Source organism: Cebidichthys violaceus, unplaced genomic scaffold (genome assembly GCF_023349555.1).
Source record: "Cebidichthys violaceus isolate CVI_PGR_0920_01 unplaced genomic scaffold, fCebVio1.0.p SCAF_76, whole genome shotgun sequence".
In the NCBI taxonomy this organism is placed as follows: domain Eukaryota; kingdom Metazoa; phylum Chordata; class Actinopteri; order Perciformes; family Stichaeidae; genus Cebidichthys; species Cebidichthys violaceus.
In genome coordinates, this window is record NW_027176960.1 from 740001 (window position 1) to 762500 (window position 22500).

The window sequence follows — 22500 nt, forward strand, 5'->3', positions numbered from 1 at the left end:
CTGGTCACTTTGGGGTCTTCATCAGCATCTGGAACAGCTGGACATGCACGCACACACACACACAATCAGGATGTTTGTAAATTATACAGACAAATTTATATATTTATAGATATATATATATATATATAGATATTTGTGTATTTGTACCTTCAGCAGGTACTTGGTAGTTGATGTATTCGGGGAAATAATCCTCTAGTTTGGATTTTCCAGCCAGAATCTTGTCAGCGAGAACGTCCTGTTTGTTCAGGAACAAGATGACTGAGATGGTCTTTAGGAACCTGCAGCCAATCACAGAGCAGAGAGGGTTCACTACAGCCAATCACAGAGCAGAGAGGGTTCACTACAGCCAACCATAGAGCAGAACCTGTTGGTCCAGATGGACCTGAAGAGGTCCAGACTCTCCCTGAGCCGGTTGGTGGAGTTGTCCTCTCTGATCACCATGTTGTAGCTGCTGCTCGCCGCCACAAAGATGATGGCCGTCACATCTGAGCAGTGAGACAGGTGGTCAGAACCACAGACAGGTTCTTTATTTGTGTGAATGAACCTGTGTGTCTGTCTCACCGTTGAAGCACTGGATCCACTTCCTGCGTTCGTCCCGCTGACCACCGACATCGAACATGCTGAGGGAGACGGACAGGTGTGTTAGACAGGTGAACGGTGACTCAGCAGTGATTCACTTCCTGTTCACTTCCTGTTTACTTCAAATGTTGTTATAAGGAATCAGAAATGTTTGTTTGTTTTCTGTAATCATCCAGAATCACATGGAAGAATCTGATTGGCTGTCTGTGGAGGAAGCAGTGATGATGACTTCCTGTCGAACTACAGAAACACGACGACTTCCTGTCGGACTACAGAAACACGACGACTTCCTGTCGAACTACAGAAACACGACGACTTCCTGTCGGACTACAGAAACACGACGACTTCCTGTCGGACTACAGAAACACGACCACTTCCTGTCGGACTACAGAAACACGACCACTTCCTGTCGGACTACAGAAACACGACCACTTCCTGTCGGACTACAGAAACACGACGACTTCCTGTCGGACTACAGAAACACGACGACTTCCTGTCGGACTACAGAAACACGACGACTTCCTGTCGGACTACAGAAACACGACCACTTCCTGTTGGACTACAGAAACACGACCACTTCCTGTCGGACTACAGAAACACGACGACTTCCTGTCGGACTACAGAAACACGACGACTTCCTGTCGGACTACAGAAACACGACGACTTCCTGTCGGACTACAGAAACACGACCACTTCCTGTCGGACTACAGAAACACGACCACTTCCTGTCGGACTACAGAAACACGACGACTTCCTGTCGGACTACAGAAACACGACCACTTCCTGTCGGACTACAGAAACACGACGACTTCCTGTCGGACTACAGAAACACGACGACTTCCTGTCGGACTACAGAAACACGACGACTTCCTGTCGAACTACAGAAACACGACGACTTCCTGTTGATGCTGTTTTGTTTGTGTTCTGACATGTGATTGGTGCAGGTGGACGGAGGGGGCGGGTCTAAACACTCACTGGAAGTTGACCTTGTCGACCTGAAACCTAGTCTCAAAAATGCCAGAAGTCAAAACTCTGCAGCGCAACAAATCCTGCAAGAGAAGAAGAACACGTTAAGTGTGATGAGTCATCCCGAATGCTGGCAGGTGATTGGTCGGTTTGCTACCTGGTCAGTAGGGGTGTAGTCCGTCCTCCTGACTGAGTCCAGCTGGTCCAGGAAGCTGAAACGCAACACACACACACACACACACACACACACACACACACACACACACACACACACACACACACACACACACACACACACACACACACACACACACACACACACACACACACACACACACACGTCAGCCCCATTCCTCCTCCACCTTGAGCTGAGATTGGCCCGTCAGGGTTAGTGGAGCGTCTGATACGTCCATAGAGATTTAAAATGTCAGTTTCTCTAAGTGATGAAGTGGAAGACTGTGTATGTATATATATATGTGTGTGTGTGTGTGTGTGTGTGTGTGTGTGTGTGTGTGTGTGTTTCTTACTACTGAGCACAATCGATCAGCTGATATTCGTTGGATCGTTCTAAACACGCTTTCACTCCGTCGTCCTCCCAAAGTTTCTGAGTGTGTTCAAAGAACTCCTGAGAGAGAAGAGTCACATGATGCAGGTGAGTGAGGTGTCCTCTGATTGGACGACAGTGTGTGTGAATCGACCAATCAGAAGCAGAGAAAACAGAACGGCTGAAGGAGTTCAGAGGAGATGCTTGTTTTGTGTCTTTAGAGACACACTGTGTGAGGATAATGAGGCCTCAGGTGAGACACACACACACACACACACACACACACACACACACACACACACACACACACACACACACACACACACACAGTCCCACATCAACTCGTTACATCATGTCATTAACATCATTAAAACAAACATGTTGTCTCCTGGTGCTCTTAAAGGGACACGTCCCATTTCATTCAGCTCACCTGTTGAGGACAGAGACGTTTGATTGGTCGCATTTTAATAAACAAACACCTTTTGTTTTGATCTGTTTCTACTGTTAGCATTAGCAGCTTTAGCTCCTTTCGAGACTGGTAGGTTCTGAACATCTCAGTGTGTGTGTGTGTGTGTGTGTGTGTGTGTGTGTATACCTCTGTGTATTCAAAGTCAGACAGCGGTGCGATGCTCTTGATGTAGTCAAGTCTGAACTGGTTGCCAGGGTTACCCAGAGGAATGGGCGGAGTCAACGTACTCATGGCAGCTACGATGGTCTGAAACACACACACACACACACACACACACACACACACACGTGAACCAACACAGGACTGCTTTAACTTTGGACCAATCACAGAGGCTCAGCGGGTCACGTGACGCACCACGATGGCGTCCTTCACGTTCTTCCTGATGTCCTGAATCTTCTGCTGCTTCTCTCTGGAAAACAAACAGTTTATTTTTCAACTTAAAAGCATCTAAATGGTTTTGATCAGGTGGAGGGAAACGTAAACAGGAAGCTGATGATGGTCATTATTCAATCATCATCAGAAACTACAGAAAGGGGGGTTTCAAAATAAAAGTCTTTAAAGTTTGACTCACTCAGAGTTGAAACCGTCAACATGAAGAATCCTCATCTGCTTCACGATGGTGCTTTTACCCGATTCTCCTGCTCCTACAGCCACACAGGTGAGACGGACATGTGAGACGGACAGGTGAGACACACGTGAGACGGATAGGTGAGACGGACAGGTGAGACACACGTGAGATGGACAGGTGAGACAAGTGAGACGGACATGTGAGACGGACAGGTGAGATGGACATGTGAGATGGACAGGTGAGATGGACAGGTGAGAGAGACAGACAGACAGGTATCTCACCCAGCAGTAATAGTCTGTGTGTAGCTTTATAAGCCTGTCTCTCTTTCTGCAGCTGTCTCTCGATCTTCTTGTTGGCTTCTCTCTTCGCTTTTTCATCCAGTCGTTCTTCCTCCGTCTGCCCTCCCAGACAGCCCATCTCAACTGGAACCACAGAAACCAGTGAATAACCAACTAAAACCAGTGAATAACACAGAGAAACCAGTGAGTAACCCAGAGAAACCAGTGAATAACCAACTAAAACCAGTGAATAACCCAGAGAAACCAGTGAGTAACCAACTAAAACCAGTGAATAACCCAGAGAAACCAGTGAGTAACCCAGAGAAACCAGTGAGTAACCCAGAGAAACCAGTGAATAACCCAGAGAAACCAGTGAATAACCAACTAAAACCAGTGAATAACCAACTAAAACCAGTGAATAACCCAGAGAAACCAGTGAATAACCAACTAAAACCAGTGAGTAACCCAGAGAAACCAGTGAATAACCAACTAAAACCAGTGAATAACCAACTGAAACCAGTGAATTACCCAGAGAAACCAGTGAATAACCCAGAGAAACCAGTGAATAACCAACTGAAACCAGTGAATTACCCAGAGAAACCAGTGAATAACCCAGAGAAACCAGTGAATAACCCAGAGAAACCAGTGAGTAACCCAGAGAAACCAGTGAATAGCCAACTAAAACCAGTGAATAACCAACTGAAACCAGTGAATAACCCAGAGAAACCAGTGAGTAACCCAGAGAAACCAGTAAATAACCAACTGAAACCAGTGAATAACCAACTAAAACCAGTGAATAACCCAGAGAAACCAGTGAGTAACCCAGAGAAACCAATGAATAACCAACTGAAACCAGTGAATAACCCAGAAAAACCAGTGAATAACCCAGATAAACCAGTGAGTAACCCAGATAAACCAGTGAATAACCCAGAGAAACCAGTGAATAACCAACTGAAACCAGTGAATAACCCAGAGAAACCAGTGAATAACCAACTAAAACCAGTGAATAACCCAGAGAAACCAGTGAGTAACCCAGAGAAACCAGTGAATAACCAACTAAAACCCATGAATAACCCAGAGAAACCAGTGAATAACCAACTGAAACCAGTGAATTACCCAGAGAAACCAGTGAATAACCAACTAAAACCAGTGAATAACCCAGAGAAACCAGTGAGTAACCCAGAGAAACCAGTGAATAACCAACTAAAACCAGTGAATAACCAACTGAAACCAGTGAATAACCCAGAGAAACCAGTGAGTAACCCAGAGAAACCAGTAAATAACCAACTGAAACCAGTGAATAACCAACTAAAACCAGTGAATAACCCAGAGAAACCAGTGAGTAACCCAGAGAAACCAGTGAATAACCAACTAAAACCAGTGAATAACCAACTGAAACCAGTGAATAACCCAGAGAAACCAGTGAGTAACCCAGAGAAACCAGTAAATAACCAACTGAAACCAGTGAATAACCAACTAAAACCAGTGAATAACCCAGAGAAACCAGTGAGTAACCCAGAGAAACCAATGAATAACCAACTGAAACCAGTGAATAACCCAGATAAACCAGTGAGTAACCCAGATAAACCAGTGAGTAACCCAGAGAAACCAGTGAATAACCCAGAGAAACCAGTGAATAACCAACTGAAACCAGTGAATAACCCAGAGAAACCAGTGAATAACCAACTGAAACCAGCTACAACATTAAAACTGTTAATAGTTAAATATATATTTATATGATACAAATAAACATTCTACTTTTGATTGAATTCAATCATTAAACACGCTAACGTTAGCTCGCTAACCAGCTAGCGGCTACATGATCTGTGCTATGAATGTGATGCTACAGAGGTTACTGATAGACTGAGAGGAGGAGGAGGTCTGAAGGGCATCAGGTCTCTGGAGTCCACCATGTGGTCCTCTGCTGGCCTCTCCTCACGATGGAGCGCTGAACTAGTTTCATTCTAAATCACTTTTATTCTGAGAACCTACATATACTTTTTATTCTTCAGTATTTATTCTACTTTGTATTCTTCAGTATTTATTCTACTTTGTATTCTTCAGTATTTATTCTACTTTTTATTCTTCAGTATTTATTTTACCTTTTATTCTTCAGTATTTATTCTACTTTGTATTCTTCAGTATTTATTCTACTTTTTGTTCTTCAGTATTTATTCTACTTTTTGTTCAGTATTTATTCAACTTTGTATTCTTCAGTATTTATTCTACCTTTTATTCTTCAGTATTTATTCTACTTTGTATTCTTCAGTATTTATTCTACCTTTTTTTTCTTCAGTATTTATTCTACTTTGTATTCTTCAGTATTTATTCTACTTTGTATTCTTCAGTATTTATTCTACTTTGACATCTCGTGTTTCAGATAAAAACTATTTAAAGATCTAAGATGACAGTTTATAAGATCTAAGATGACAGTTTATAACTAATACTTCAAAATAAAGATAATCACATAATTTCAAAATATATTTGCTGTATTTTCATTTCTTCATCTCAATAAAAAGGGTCTGAATACTTTCCCAGTAAACCCGACCGACTGGTCCCAGGTCAGTCCTGGTCTTACCTGTAGCCGTTGGTGTCTCAGCAAGTCCAGATCAGAGCGTCTCTCTGTCCGTCCATCAAAGTCCAAAGAGACAGAAAACAGCAGCAGCTCCTCAACCAATCAGCACCCGGACCAGTTCACAGGTCCAGAACCAATTCTCTCGCTGGTTTTTGGATGTTGTCTTTAAACATTGAAAAAGATCTCTCTCTCTCTCTCTCTCTCTCTCTCTCTCTCTCTCTCTCTCTCTCTCTCTCTCTCTCTCTCTCTCTCTCTCTCTCTCTCTCTCTCTCTCTCTCTCTCTCTCTCTCTCTCTCTCTCTCTCTCTCTCTCATTAGTCGTCTCTCTGTGTTTTCTTTGGGGGATTTCTCTGTTTTTCCTCCGCTGTCAGTTTGTTTCCTGACAACCAAGAAGCTGGATTCACAAACACAAACTCCTCTAAAAGGTTAGTCCTGGTTTTAATCCTAGTTTCAGTCCTGGACTCTGAGAGACCAGGACTGACTCTAGACCAGCAGGTGGCGGGTTCAGAGGTCTCATCTGAACACTTTTTAGGAAAGAAAATAAAGCAGGGATCCTTATTATTTTTAATGTGTCCATATTCATATTTACAAGTCACCGACTTTGTTCACTTTGTTTTTAGTCTTCAGAGAATCAAACTGATCCTGGAACTCAAAAAATAAACACTGAAATGTGAATGAAGAACAAACAGACTCTTCTCCTTCATTCTGATTGGACGAGCTCTCCTCCTCCTCCCTCATTGGTTGGACTCTCCATTCTCCAAAGACCTCAACCTGAAGGCGACAAAAAGCCAGATCCAGAAGGTCTGAACAGGTTTCAAACCAGATCCAAGCTAAAGGTGTAAACCAAACTCTGAAGGTGATCCAGATCACATCAGACCCACCAGACCAGGACTGACCCAGACTCACCTGTGCAGGTGTTCATCACAGAAGGATCCCAGTCGCTGCATCTCAGACTGGAAGAAACTCTGCAGGAAAAAGGGGGGAATATCAAATATTAAACATTTAATTTATTTCAGTAGTAGTATTAAACTACTAGTATTAGTAGTATCTGTCAGTACCAGGATTTGTGTGTTCATGCTGTTCAGGCTGGTCGAGTTCTCATGAAGTCGGTTCAGCTGATCACTGACGCTGTTCTCAAACCTCTGCAGCAACACTAGCCTACACACACACACACACACACACACACACACAGGTATGTGTGGAGTGGGCGGTACACGCGATGACAGACAGGTGTGTGGAGTGGGCGGTACCTGTGTTGACGGACAGGTGTGTGGAGTGAGCGGTACATGCGATGACGGACAGGTGTGTGGAGTGGGCGGTACACGCGATGACGGACAGGTGTGTGGAGTGGGCAGTAAACGCGATGACGGACAGGTGTGTGGAGTGGGCGGTACACGCGATGATGGACAGGTGTGTGGAGTGGGCGGTACACGCGATGACGGACAGGTGTGTGGAGTGGGCGGTACACGCGATGACAGACAGGTGTGTGGAGTGGGCGGCACCTGTGTTGATGGACAGGTGTGTTTAAGTGGGCGGTACCTGTGATGACGGACAGGTGTGTGGAGTGGGCGGTACACGCGATGACGGACAGGTGTGTGGAGTGGGCGGTACACGCGATAACGGACAGGTGTGTGGAGTGGGCGGTACACGCGATGACGGACAGGTGTGTGGAGTGGGCGGTACACGCGATGACGGACAGGTGTGTGGAGTGGGCGGTACACACGATGACGGACAGGTGTGTGGAGTGGGCGGCACCTGTGATGACGGACAGGTGTGTGGAGTGGGCGGTACCTGTGTTGATGGACAGCTGTTAGTAGTGAGGAGACGTGTTGTTGACATTCTTTTAAAGACAGAAGAATTTCAGCTTCAACGTTCTGCCAGCAGCCCTGAAAACAATTCATAACACAAGTTTTTAGTGATTGACCATTGAAGCTATTGATCAAATATCAATAACAGTATTTCAACGGTTTGTGCACTGACAGTCAAGTGTTTGTTGAGCTGTGTTTTGAAGGTGTTGAAGGCAGCTGTGATGCCAGACGTTGGGTCTGACTCCACCACAGGCTCCTTCCTCTCGACAGATGACCCCGCCCCTGCATCAGACAGCTCCTCCTCTGGTGGCTCCGCCCCCTCGTGTGAAGAATCTGAGACCAGGTAAACAGCAGATTTATTAAACAATTCAAACATTGAGGCAAGTTTGAGAAAAGCAGCAAAGACAAAACTACCTGCTGGTGGTGAATTCGTTATCTCCCCCTCCGGCTGAGGCTCCGCCCTCCTCTTCGGGGCCAGTGGACCCTCATTGTGGTCTGACAGGTAGCCTTCACATAAAGAAACAAAACAGTCCGGACTAAAGACCATCTCTAATATGAAGCCTCATCACCTTAAATCTGAAACAGATTATTATACAGTTCTGTGAGGGTTTAGATCATCCAGAGACCTGAATCTGGAGCGGCTCTCTTCTTGTCACAACTCAAGACTTCCTGGAATAATAAACAGGTAACAGGTGAAACACAGCAGACAGCTGATGATTTTAAAAGAGAAACAGAAGAACTAATGTACCTTTATGTTTCCTCCAAACTCCTCCCTCTGTTCCTGATGGACCTCTAGCTCCGCCCCTACAGTAACCCCTGAGACAGACAGGTTCAAACAACAGTCTCACTGATCTCCAGTTAGAACCTGTTTTTAGATTCAGTTCATGGTCCAGTCAGGGTGAAAGGACCTGAGGTATCTGAGTGTCAGTCATGATAAGAATCCTCTAAAACATAAGGAAAGGTGCTTCAGTGCTTCCTTTCTTATCTCATTTAGCAAAGGAGGCACTGGACATTCCTTTACCAAAGGAAAGGAGACAGTGGACCTTCCTTTATCAAAGGAAAGGAAACCCTGGACCTTCCTTTACCAAAGGAAAGGAAACCCTGGACCTTCCTTTACCAAAGGAAAGGAGATGGACTGACCTGAGTTGCGTGTTGGAGTCGAGTGTCGGTCTGATCTGATCTGATCAAACAGAAACTCTGATCTGCTCACTGAAGTCTGAAAACAACAAACAATCAATAAAAGTCTAAACTTACTGTTTTTATTGACAGCTGATGATTTTACTGAGAAGTTACCTTAAAGACAGAAGAGTCTTCCTCACTGCTAGGAGACGACAGAGGAAGAACTAGACAGACAGACGGACACACAGACAAGTAGACAAACAGAGAGACAGGTAGAGAGTTTTTTGGTTTTACATTTGTATTTTACAATTATTATTACATTGATTACACATATTGAAGGAGTTGATTGAGTCTTTATTAAACACACTCACCCTTCAGCCGACTCTTGCTCTGTGGTTTCTTCCTGCTGTAGGATCGACTATGGACCGTACCACCTGTGTCCTTCAGACGGGGGGAACTCTGGACCATCTGTTCATACAGGGAGAGGATACACAGGAGGCAGTGAGGCAGGCAGACAGAAGGACACAGAGACAGTCAGTCAGACAGACAGGCAGACAGACAGACAGGTACCCTTAAGACCTTCCCAGCAGCCTCCTCCAGGTCTCGGTGGTGTTCAGAGCTGAAGTTCAGCTCCACCGTCTGACCTCTGCTGTTGTGGTGCATGATGGGATTGTTCAGCCTGACACTGAGGACTGTCTCTGTCCCAGTGCATTCTGGGAAGACACACACACACACACACACACACACACACACACACACACACACACACACACACACACACACACACACACACACACACACACACACACACACACAGTTTTACTGATGAGAACCCAATCAGAAGGTATCAATTAATCATTAGAAACTTGTTAAAGAGGACTGACCTTCATGTTTCAGGTGAAGACTGTAACGAACCACGTCTTCCTTCAGCAGGTGGATCGACCCCCACAGGAAACTCTGAGACATCAACACACAGAGACAAGTCTAACAAGACCAGAACAGAGACAACTCTAACAAGACAAGTCTATATATAAATATATACACTGTAGTAGTACCAGTACTACTGCAGTAGTACCTGAGGCTCATCGATGAAGAAGCTCACACATCCTGAGCTCACATTAAAGTCAATCCAGAACTCGTCCAGTTTTTCGTCTTTTGGTGGAAACAGCTGTAGAAGAAGAAACTTGAAGTAAACAAGACGTCTGCAGAGATCTGGTTTGTACTTTAAAGGGTTAAATGTTTTTACCTCAGTGGAGTCGAGGAACGCTCTGACACAGGGGAAGGTGTACACCCTGACAGACAGAACGCAGGTTTAAAAATCACCATGATGAAGAGTTTTTAGATTCATTACAATGATAAAGTTCTTCACCTCCTCTGGTCGCCATGGTGATCGTTAACAAAGTTCAGGAAACGTCGACAGTCCTGGAGAGAGAGAGACGGGTCAGAGAGAGAGAGACAGGTGAACAAACCAAACATACTCTGAGTGTCCAGAAGGATGGGAGGAAAAAATGTCCACATCCACAGAAACAATCAAAGACAACTCTTATAGTTAGGACTGGCTTAGGTTTATAGTTAGGGCTGGCTCAGGTTTATAGTTAGGGCTGGCTCAGGTTTACAGACAGGTCAGTCACTCACCACTTCAAAGTCTGCGTCTCTGATGTCACAGAAGGCACTGCTGATGTCATGGCTGGAGAACCACTGATTGGCTTTCTGCTCTCGGTCCTTCCTGGGAGTCAGACGACACAAAGCCTCCGATAGGCTGACCTGCAGCTCGTAGTCTACAACAGCACCAATGAAAACAGAGCTTCAGACACCAATTTAAACATGTTGTCCTTAACTACACCTCTCCCTCACTACACCGCTCCTTCACTACACCTCTCTCTCGCTACACCGCTCCCTCGCTACACGGTCCCTCGCTACACCGCTCCCTCGCTACACCTCTCCCTCGCTACAGCGCTCCCTCGCTACACCTCTCCCTCGCTACACCTCTCCCTCGCGACAGCGCTCCCTCGCTACACCGCTCCCTCGCTACACCGCTCCCTCGCTAGACCTCTCCCTCGCTACAGCGCTCCCTCGCTACAGCGCTCCCTCACTACAGTGCTCCTTCACTACACCTCTCCCTCACTACAGTGCTCCTTCACTACACCTCTCCCTCACTACAGCGCTCCCTCACTACAGTGTCCTTCACTACACCTCTCCCTCACTACACCTCTCCCTCACTACAGCGCTCCTTCACTACACCTCTCCCTCACTACAGTGCTCCTTCACTACACCTCTCCCTCACTACAGCGCTCCTTCACTACACCTCTCCCTCGCTACACCTCTCCCTCGCTACACCGCTCCCTCACTACAGTGCTCCTTCACTACACCTCTCCCTCACTACACCTCTCCCTCACTACAGCGCTCCCTCACTACAGTGCTCCTTCACTACAGCTCTCCCTCACTACACCTCTCCCTCACTACACCAATCTGACTGCATCAACTTTAATGTCAGACTTAAAACTATAATGTAAGAATTCACCTCCAACTGTCAGAACTGCTGCTGCCATCTGAGATCTGTGAGACAGACAGGTAAAAAGACATTGTGTACAATAGAGTGTACTGGGTGTGTACTACAGAGTGTACTGGGTGTGTACTGGGTGTGTATTACAGTATTAGGGTCTGGTTCTGGTCGATCTGGATCAGTTTCTTCTGCTCGCGGCTCAGAGACTCCAGAATGCTGTTAAATGTTCTGATGGCCTGAAACAAGAAAAACACACTTTAAACTGACACAACACAAACGTTCTAGATGCCAGGCCAGTACAGACCAGTACACACCAGCAGAGACCAGCAGAGACCAGTATGATTGAATTTTGGTTTGGTTTCCATGGTTACCTCAAGTCTCAGTGGAAAGTGGATTTCTGGTTCCAGAGCGAACCGAGCCAGCTGAAGGAGAACCACAGACAGCTGACTGACTAAGAGACAGACGGGTACAGAGACAGACGGGTGGAGAGACAGACGGGTGGAGAGACAGATGGGTACAGAGACAGACGGGTACAGAAACAGATGAGTCCAACATGTGACACAAAGGGAATAATATCTGAAGATTAAAGACACAAAATGAGAAAACAAACCTGGAAGAGAAGCCTGACCCAGTAGCTGACAGACAGACAGGCAGAGAGACAGTTATTGGTGATTTTAGCACACAAATAAAATGTTGTATTGCAGTGTGAGTGTGTGTGTGTGTGTGTGTGTGTGTGTGTGTGTGTAGTAAAGTGTGTGTGTGTGTGTGTGTGTGTGTGTGTGTGTGTGTGTGTGTGTGTGTGTAGTAAAGTGTGTGTGTGTGTGTGTGTGTGTGTGTGTGTGTGTGTGTGTGTGTGTGTGTGTAGTAAAGTGTGTGTGTAGTAAAGTAATTACAAAACACACACACAGGATCGTTTGACTAAAGCAACGTTGGCCTCCATTTCCCAGCATGCTCCTCACCTGGAAGTAGTCATAGAACTCCTCAGTGAGGCTCAGCAGGGAGGCGGAGCTCCTCAAGAGGTCAGAGGTCAGAAGGTCATGGACGGCTTCGAACCACAACACCACCTAAACAAACAAACAAACAAACAAACAAACAAACAAAGACAACAAATAAACACAACAAACAAACACACACTCTACTAATGACCGGGTTCAATACTCCAGGTACAGATTACTTTAGTTATTTATTACTAATTATTGAAATATGTTCATTTTATTTGATTAGCTACTTTTAGTGGATAATCAAATAACCAGATTACAAATTATTTTACAATGAGTATATTACTCCGATTACTTTCATAGATTACATATTAACAGATTACTTTCATAGATTACAGAGTAACAGATTACTTTAGCAGCCAGCCCGTGGTCGATGAGTATCTGCAGATGGACCCTGTTCTCTGATAGAACCTCTAAAGACTTCAACACGACCAGGACTCTGGAGAAACCGGATCCACACAGATCCTGAAACCACAAACAACAACAAACAGAAGAGGAAATGAAACCAGATCAGATTGAAAAGTTGCTGACATGACGAGAATGTGGACTTTAAAATCTGGAGCTGTTCTCTTGGCAGCAAGTTGAATTTAACCTGCTAAAGTGCAAGGAACCTTTGAATGAAGGAACCTTTGAATGAAGGAACCTTTTTTTATGAATTATTTACCAATTATTTGGGTCTGTACGTTTTTAAATTGTGACTGTGACGTCATAATTAAATAACCAGAATATGATTACGGTTTCTCTTAAATGATAAAACCCATCAGACTCACGTGACTGAATGAAATGATGATCAATGATGTGAAAAGCTCTCTCACTTTAAGTGTTTCCATAATACAAGTTATTGAGAGAAATATCAGATCATGAAAAGAAAAATCTTTGTAATAAACGAAGAAAGTTGTTTGTGTCTCTGGAGATGAATCCAGGTCAATAGTTTTGATCATTTCAAGTTGTGGTCTTGAACATTGAAAAATACAGCAATGTATTCATAATAAAAAAAGTGAATGAAAAGTGTTTTGGGGTTGAATATAATTTTGATTCAGTACTTAAATTTTTGTTTTCATATATAGTTTGATATTTGAAGTATTATATTTTTCAGATTCAAATCTTATTTTTTTCAGTGGTCAGCTGTCAGTCGTCATCGGAAACAGACATCACTTCATACCGTGGTGACGCCGACTCGGACTGCGAGGAACCTGGGTGTGACCCTGATGACCAACATTGCATCCATTACACGCTCCTGCAGATTCCTGCTCTACAACATCAGGAGGATTCGCCCCTTCTTCACTGACGAGACGGAGCAGGTTCTCATCCAGGCTCTCATCATCTCCCGTCTGGACTACTGACACTCTCTACTCACCGGAGCCCCGGCGTCGGCCATCAGACCTCTGGAGCTTGTCCAGAAAGCTGCAGCTCGCCTGGTGTTCAATCGCCCCAAGTTCTCCCACACAACTTCCTTTCTCCGTTCTCTACACTGGCTCCCTGTAAGAGCTCACATCCAGTCTAAGACTCTGGTGCTAGAATACAGGGCAGTGAAAGGAACAACTCCTTCCTATTTCCAGACTACGGTCAAGACCCACACCCCCGCCCGACCACTTCTCTCTGCTGCCTCGGGGCGATCGACCCGGTCACGTCTGTTTTCTGTCCTGGTTCCTCAATGGTGGAATGAACTCCCCACTGACATCAGGACAGCAGAGTCGCTGCTCATCTCTCATCAGGATGAAGACTCACCTCTTCAAGAAGTGCTACCCTGAGCCTTCCACTCACCACTTATTGTATTCATACTAGTTTATTGTTTCACTTATCTGGAACCTTTGAACAAAGGAAATTTTGAATGAAGGAACCTTTGGAAGAAGGAACCTTTGAGATAGGAACCACACCCGTCGCCACGGTGACCACCCTGTCCCGTTACCTTGGTGACCAGCTGGTCCAGTCTGGTGAGCGTGATGTCACTCAGACCTTCATCCTGAAGAACTGAGACCAGTTCAGAGGAGTCTCCACGAAGGAGACAGTCCTCCATCTTCACCTCCATCTGAGACACACACACACACACACACACACACACACACACACACACACACACACACACACACACACACACACACACACACACACACACACACACAAAACGTATCTAAATATTGTCAATAAACTAAATCAGACACTAAAACTTATTTCTGGATATTGCATCTCTTTTATTATTAAAATCCAGGAGCAGGAGTTTTATTTTGATGAGCCACAGCAGGGGGCGCTGCAGACTAGTGCGTGACAGACCAGGGGTGGACAAAATAACATAAACAGCTACCGGTCCCACATGAAGTGAACGTGAACACATTTCACATTAAAATGATGAAACGTCTCTTCTTTGGTTTCATATTTAAATGAACATAATTATCATGACGACACAATAATCAATAATGTTGACCAGCTGACTCTGAAGCAATCATCAAAGAATAAAAAATCACAATATTTACCATCGCGTCTCTTCTCTCAGCGTGTCGGGAGCGCGCTCAGCTGCTGCTAATTAACTCATTAGAGTCGAGGAGCAGAGTGAGAAAATAGTCCCGACGCAGCGGAGGAATATCAGCTTCATGTCGACCAAAACCAGAGAAATAAAAGAGATGAAAACGATATTCATCAACTCAATACATCAGATGAAGAACACCAACATTATAAACATATTTAATCACGTCACAATAATTCACATAGTCGTCATTTTAATCAAACTCGAATTAAAATCTATTTTAAATACATTTATTATTATTAAAGACACACAGACAGACAGACAGAGAGAGAGACAGAGACAGACAGACAGAGAGAGAGACAGAGAGAGAGAGAGAGAGAAAGAGAGAGAGAGAGAGAGAGAGAGAGAAAGAGACAGAGATACAGAGAGGGACAGAGAGAGAGAGAGAAGCTGATGTCCTCTTGTCCTTTAATTGATGACTAATGAGTTTGTTTGTTTTAGGAGAAACACTGAAGTGTTTACACAACACACACACACACACACACACACACACACACACACACACACACACACACACACAGGTGGACAGGTGTGTGTGTGTTGTGTGTTTCTCTGAATCAGCATCTTTAAAACATGAAACATTAAAAGTGAAAATCATCTGAATATCAACATGTTAAATATTAAATTAGTCAAAATGATTCTCTTTATTATTGATACTAAATAATAAAGATAATGTTATAATCATAATTAGTATATCTTTATTATTATATTATAATTATAACAATTCTAATAATGAAAAAGATGAAAATAAAAATATATTTAAATATTCTGTTGGCCGATAAATATAACACACACACACACACACACACACACACACACACACACACACACACACACACACACACACACACACACACGCCTCTTCCTCTCTGAGCTCGCGCTGTCTCACCTGTTCATTCACTTCGTACCTGAGACTCAGCGGAGCAGCACGCGCTCTCTGGAGGAGCCGCGCGACTTTACTTTCAAACTTTGTTCCTCTTTTGTTTCTGGAACCTTTGGTTCGATCTGAACCAGGACCAGGACCGGGACCAGGACCAGGACCAGGACCAGGACCAGGACCAGGATCGGGACTGGGACCAAGACCAGGACCAGGACCAGGAGGATGTCCCGGGCGGAGGAGCGCGAGGAGGCGGACTGCGTGTGTTCGGTCGGGATGAAGTTCACGTGGGACATCAACGACCCCAAACTACCGCAGGTACGAACCGGATCGATGAGGGACCGATAGAGACCGATAGAGACCAGAACCAGAACCAGAAGTTCTCTTTGGAGGAATTTGATTTCTCGTAAATAAACAAGTTGAAACACTTTAAAGGTTCTGATTCTGATCTTTAACTCTTTAAATCTTTAAAAATCAAAACATATTCTGATCATCACTTTTATAAGATTCAGTTTTTAAACTTAAGTTAAATTATTTTATATTTATAATTGACTGTTTGAAGCGACAACAATAAATTCTTCTTCTTCTTATTGTTATTATTGTTATTATTATTATTATCATTCTTCTACGTCTTCTTCTTCTTATTGTTATTATTGTTGTTATTATTATTATTATTATTATTATCATTCTTCTTCATCTTCTTCTTATTCGTCTTATTATCATCATCATCATCATCATCATGTAATAAAGTGAACAGAAGGATTTCTTAAACATTAAATGTGTTTCAGAGAAACTGAATTATGAGGAAACTTCTTTTATAAATGTTTTTATTAAAATATAATTAATATCAGTTCACAGTAATAATATCTGTTAAAATATTAAATATTGAAATATAATACAAATGAAAAGCTTGTCGATGTCAATGCTCAGAAAACTTTACAGGAAACAAATAAATCAATCAATCAATAAACTCACTTGTTTAATTCTTGTTTTAAAGAGTTTAGTTATTTTCTAAAATTCATCTTTTCTCAGGTGGAGTTCTGATTATTGATCACCTACATTATATATTTAACGGATATTCATTATATTATAACAGAACATTTATTAATTATGTTTAACAGATATTATTATATTAATATTATATTATATTTAACGGATATTAATTTTATTATAAAAGATTTTATTCTGTAGTTTATTGTTATATAGTTATTTAATAAAACAAACACATGTGTGATCATAATGAGACAGATTACATGTTTAACCGTTTATTGTTAAATGAATGAAGTTTACCTGAAGGTTGAGAAGCTGCTGACTCGGCTCTTCTCTCTGTTGTTGATCAAACAGAAGAAACTGGTTTTCATATTTTTGTTTCAGTGAAACCAAAACAAACAGAGTTTGTGAGGAGGAACAGCTGATCGATATCTCTGATTGATTTGTGACTAAAAGTCGTCTTCATGTTTAGAGAGAGCTTCATGTTCAGACTTTACGATCAGATAATTAAAGCAGACAGACAGGGAGACTTTAACACATCATCAGATCACAATGTAGGAAACACTGTTCACTAACAAGATGTCTGTCTGTCTGTCTGTCTGTCTGTCTGTCTGTCTGTCTGCAGGACACAAAGCAGTTCGACCCGTTCCAGGAGTGGACAGACGGTTACGTTCGATACATCTACAGCGGTGAGAAACATTTGATCTACAGTGTGATGTCCCCCCGTACAGTGTGATGTCCCCCCGTACAGTGTGATGTCACCCTGTACAGTGTGATGTCACCAGGTTGGTGGGATCTATCAGGAGCGTGTTTGGTTATCAGCAAATATGAAAAACTAGATTATTGACATCAATAGAATTATTAACAATTATTAATAATAACGGGGCACCACCCTGAGAACAGGGACCAATAACCAAACTATAAACTAATAGTTAGTATTCACTCACAATGTTAATAGTCAAAGTACTATTACATATTCAGAGTACACAGTGAAGGTTTGATATCAGCTGTTATCACAATACATATGCACCAAGTAATCACAGAAAGCTGCTCTTTAAAGTAGAACAGAGTTTATTAAGTTCTAATAATAATGATCTAGTCAAATAATATCTACTAATAAGAACTACTATACAATTATGAGCTACTATCTAACATCAACAAACCATCTGTGGTGAGAGTGTATGTGTGTATGGTGAGAAACTACCCCAAAATGGCGGATGTAGTCTTGTGTGTAACCACGCCATGTGGGACTACAAAATGGTGGCGGGGCCACGATAGAGACCATGTTTACACACCACATGTCTCTGAGATGAGTAGTTAAACATGTGTGTGTGTGTGTGTGTGTGTGTCTGTGTGTGTGTGTGTGTGTGTGTGTGTCTGTGTTAGTCAAACAAAAAAGGCAAAGAAAAAAGAAGAGAAAAAAGGAAACCCCTCAAAACAAGGCAGATCCTCACCGCCGCAGTAAAATACAGAAACCGGACTGGTGAACTTAGATTTGGCTGCGGTTCTGATCTTTTAACTGATAAAGTCACAACTACCAACTTCACTCGCGGTGATGATCTAACACAACACCATTACAGCAGTATGGAACACAATAGTAGTTTCTAAACGGCATTAACAGAACTCTGCGGTCCTTAAACACACAACAACACGTTATAACAATACAGTAAACTTAGAACAAAACAGACAAGGTAATAAACACACTATGACCTATTCTCTGCCCAGACAGAAGCCTCTTACTGTGAGACGACTTTGTTGCGGTCGATGTGGTTCTTTGAGTTTCTTGGTTAAACTCGGGATCCGGAGCTTCAAGCTGCATGGCAAAAAATCCTTCGTATGGCAGCGGAGATTACTCGGAAGTTAAGGGAATTTTTGTTCCTTATGACTGACAAATGTCGACTTTAGTGGGAAGAGAAGTTGTCCTTCTCTTTCTCTGAAGAATGCGTTTTCTTCCTTCTGCAGGTTAAAGTTGTCTGCTTCTTTTTTTCAGGATCCAAAACCAGTCTAATTGTTCGTCCAGTGAATGTTAAGACTATTCCTAGGTTTTCTTAAAAGCAATAACGTTGTGTGCACCTGAATAGTTTAAATGTGTCGTGTTGTTTCCAGCTGAAGATAAGAATGCTCAGAGACATCTCTCCGGCTGGGCGATGAGGAACACCAACAACCACAACTGTCAGATCCTGAAGAAGTCGTGTCTGGGCGTGGTGGTCTGCTCTCGCGGCTGCACGCTGCCCGACGGGTCCAGGCTGCAGCTCCGCCCAGCCATCTGCGACAAGGCCCGGCAGAAACAGCAGAGTAAGTAAAAAAAGGCCCAGAACCCATCCAGGTATATTCTCCACCTGATCCCCACCTGTCACCTGACCGAACTCATTGTGTTTCAGAGAAGCTGTGTCCAAGCTGCACCGCTGGTCTGGAGCTGCTGCCGTGTCGCGGTCACAGCGGTTACCCTGTCACCAACTTCTGGAGGGTCGATGGAAAGGCCATCTTTTTCCAGGTCATCACCTTCAAAAACACACATGCTAACATGCTAAAGATGCTAACTGGTCTAGATAATATAGCATATCTTTAGCAGACCAGTTTCTTAATGAGAGACCAGCACTTGGACATCTGACTCTCTGAACCAGGTTTTGGTCGACACAGGTCTTAAACCCTAAAGAAACAACTTCATCATCCTGACAGTCTGAGCAGGTTTAAACTAGATTTAGACTGTGTGAATGCCTCTAAACCAGATCCTGGACATCTAAAGATGTTTTCATATTAGGAGCGGGTCCCTGATGTAAACCAAGACATGGCAGTCTGAAAAGTGGTCTAAACATTCTATTTTTTTAAAAGATTTGAACGGTTTAAACCAGATTATAATCTAGTCTGTTGTTGTGGTTCTTCAGGCCAAAGGGGTCCACGATCATCCCAGGCCAGAGTCCAAGTCGGAGACTGAAGCCAGACGAAGTTCGGTGAAGAGACGAGTCAGCTCGCCACCATTCACCCCCAAGAGACGACTCATCGAAACGCAGGTCGACAACAAAAAACAACAACAGCTGTTTGTTTGTTGTTGTTGTTGTTTAATGTTTACTGATTTGTTTATTTGTTGTTTTCTGGTTCAGGCTCTGGGCCCCGCCCTCCTCTCCTGTGTCGATCCATCGGACAGAATCTCCTTCATTGAGCCCAATTACCCGCAGCATTACCCAGCATTCCAGAGCCCAGAGCCCTACTACAACCCCCACAATGCACTAGGAGAGACCCCGCCCACACTGCAGAAACCAGCCAATCCCAGGCTTTACATGGGCCGGCCCGGCTACGAGTTCCAAGGATACTTGACCTCGCCTTCGTATCCCATGACGTCTGACCTCTGTGACCCCAGGTCAGCCTCACACCTTTAAATACATTCGGAGAGAAACCAGATCCTGAAAGCATAAACAGATACTAAAAGGTCTTGACAGATATGATCTGACCAAACCAGATTCTGCCAAATCCTGGCAGACCTAGGAGGTCTTGACAGTCTAAACAGGTCTATTCCAGACCACGCCAGTTTAAACAGGATCTGATCCAACCAGACCTTGACATAGCAGACTTACCAGGTCTGAACCAGATTCTTAGAGTGTAAACTAGATCTTGACAGTCTGAACAGGTCTGAACTAGATCCTGGTTTCTCTGTAGGGTGGCTCCGGTCCTTGGTTCCTCCTCTTCCTCCACATCGTCGGCGGCTCCTCTCTCCTCCACTTGCTCCTCCTCCTTCGACCCCCAGACCAAGTCTCCTGCTGGCTGGAAGGAGCTGCTGAAGAGCTCCGCCCCCTATGGTGACAACCACCACTACTACAGCGCCGAGTACCCCTGCCGTTACCCCAGCAACGCCCCCGGGTCCCCCGCCGCATTGCAGACCATCATCACCACAACAACCAAGGTGAGTAGAAGTTCATCAGGAGGGTCCATCTGCAGACATTAAGATGTGGGATTATTTCTTCTGTTAACACCAGTTCTGGTCCTCCTCAGGTCTCCTATCAGCCTTGTCCGAAGCCTCCTGCCGCGCTCCCTTCATACCAGTCGTGTCCTAAACCTTCTGCCGGCCTCCCGTCCTATCAGCCCTCCTGTGCTCCTCCAAAACTCCCAGGCCTCCCCAGCTGCTCCTCCTCTCTGCTGGACGATCCCTCCTCTTCCTCGTACTCCACAGAGGTGAAGCTGACGGAGGACTCGGGTGGAGTCATCAAGTCTTTGTCGTTTCAGCCTGAACCTCTGCAGACCAAAACAGAGCGGGCCGACGGCTACGACTACCGCTACGCATACCCCAACGCTTACCGCTACGACGACTACTGAGGCAGCGCTACCTCCACCGCCATCAACAAGACTACTGTTACCACCACTACCGCTACGCATTCCCCAACACGTACCGCTACGACGACTACTGAGGCAGCGCTACCTCCACCGCTGTCAACATGACTACTGTTACTAAAACTATTACCATGACAAAACAGTTGCTATTCCCCAGACAGATACTGTATTGAACCACAGACTATTTACCGAGGAACCTACTGAACTGCTGCTGTGACTGGACGGTTCAGGAGCTGACAGGATGTGGATCATCGGGATAAAACTTGAATTGAAGCAGAACTTTGGTACATGAGAGATGTTTTGAAGACATTCATGAAGTACTTTCATGTTCCCAAAGAAGACCCTTTTCCAGCTCTTCTATTGCTTGAAAACACAAGATTGGAATGAGATTTGAGTCAAACTGAGATCTTAAAAAAATGATTCTGTTGGTCCAAAAAGCCTCAACAGAAGACCCGACTTACTTGGTGTTTCGGCCACATCTCATGAGCTTCCTCATTTAATGGTTTTGATCGTTGTCCCATGACCTGAATGTGGATGCTGTTATCATGGGAGTGAGGTGTCTCACTTCCTTTAGGGTCCCCATGAGTGAGGTGTGTCACTTTCTTTAGGGTCCCCAGAAGTGTCACTTCCTTTAGGGTCCTCAGAAGTGTCACTTTCTTTATGGTCCTCAGAAGTGTCACTTCCTTTATGGTCCCCAGAAATATCACTTCCTTTAGGGTCCCCAGAAGTGAGGTGTGTCACTTCCTTTAGGGTCCCCAGAAGTGTCACTTCCTTTAGGTTCCCCAGAAGTGAGGCGTGTCACTGGCCCAATCCCAATCTCAACCCTTACGGACTCACAGACTTTGAGGCGCGCTCCTGCAAAGTGCGTGAGGGTTTAGTTCTGTCCCACTGTCAAATCATCGAATGTTTCTGGCAGAGATTTTGAGCCCTTTATGAACCCATTCCATAAGTCAGCATTAGATGCAAACTTTGCCGAAGGGAATTACCCACAAATCATTGCAATGTGATGTGAAACACGGGGTAACCAGTGGACGCATGGAGACATAAAAAAAAAAAGGTAAACAAAGAGGACGGCTCACTGTGTTCAGCCTGTCTTATTAAATTTACTCAGAAACATTAAGGAGTAAAGATGGACCAAAAATAAACATAAAATCAGATATTTATTTATCCATCAAATATTTGATTTTGTCATTGAATCTGTTTTGACAAAAACAAGTAAATAGATTATGTGAAGTCACCTCTCATCTTGTGAGGAAAGAGCCTGAAGATGTTCAAATCAGGGAGTACAAAGTATAAAATAAATACACACAATTATACATCATATATTTTGTCGTTTTTATGGTAACATCATATGTTGCAGCAAAGTGCTGTCCCGTTCATATT

At 44.0% G+C, this 22500-nt stretch overlaps 3 protein-coding genes across 3 annotated transcripts in view; 1 reads left to right on the plus strand and 2 right to left on the minus strand.

Annotated features, from left to right (window-relative positions):
• The window catches only part of LOC137892166 (guanine nucleotide-binding protein G(olf) subunit alpha-like), a 6909-nt gene extending 873 nt beyond the window's left edge, over positions 1–6036 (minus strand). Inside the window, exons 1-12 of the mRNA XM_068737124.1 lie at positions 5983–6036; positions 3408–3548; positions 3130–3202; positions 2913–2967; positions 2685–2804; positions 2073–2170; positions 1703–1757; positions 1555–1628; positions 562–620; positions 365–485; positions 148–278; positions 1–37 (exon numbers count right to left, since the gene is read on the minus strand). The exon at positions 1–37 is cut by the window's left edge and continues 31 nt beyond it. Of these exons, the coding sequence (XP_068593225.1) occupies positions 1–37; positions 148–278; positions 365–485; positions 562–620; positions 1555–1628; positions 1703–1757; positions 2073–2170; positions 2685–2804; positions 2913–2967; positions 3130–3202; positions 3408–3543 (959 nt within the window). The 5' untranslated portion in view covers positions 3544–3548; positions 5983–6036. The remainder of the gene's footprint in view (positions 38–147; positions 279–364; positions 486–561; positions 621–1554; positions 1629–1702; positions 1758–2072; positions 2171–2684; positions 2805–2912; positions 2968–3129; positions 3203–3407; positions 3549–5982) is intronic.
• A 533-nt stretch (positions 6037–6569) lies between these two features.
• sycp2l (synaptonemal complex protein 2-like) lies at positions 6570–14429 on the minus strand. The gene is made up of 24 exons (XM_068737094.1): positions 14316–14429; positions 12758–12871; positions 12368–12472; positions 12019–12043; positions 11780–11859; positions 11556–11644; positions 11427–11461; positions 10541–10683; positions 10275–10327; positions 10152–10197; positions 9981–10073; positions 9790–9862; positions 9476–9618; positions 9277–9373; positions 9080–9129; positions 8927–9002; positions 8535–8602; positions 8413–8455; positions 8201–8293; positions 7959–8119; positions 7770–7864; positions 7037–7136; positions 6885–6943; positions 6570–6749 (listed from the first exon to the last, which is right to left on the minus strand). The coding sequence occupies exons 1-24, from the start codon at positions 14421–14423 to the stop codon at positions 6713–6715; spliced, it is 1986 nt and encodes a 661-aa protein (XP_068593195.1). The 5' UTR covers positions 14424–14429; the 3' UTR covers positions 6570–6712.
• A 1485-nt stretch (positions 14430–15914) lies between these two features.
• Positions 15915–21390, plus strand: gcm2 (glial cells missing transcription factor 2). Its single transcript, XM_068737110.1, has 8 exons — positions 15915–16122; positions 17420–17483; positions 18901–19089; positions 19176–19288; positions 19680–19805; positions 19896–20152; positions 20449–20692; positions 20782–21390. The coding sequence occupies exons 1-8, from the start codon at positions 16030–16032 to the stop codon at positions 21100–21102; spliced, it is 1407 nt and encodes a 468-aa protein (XP_068593211.1). The 5' UTR covers positions 15915–16029; the 3' UTR covers positions 21103–21390.
• The last annotated feature ends 1110 nt before the right edge of the window (positions 21391–22500 follow it).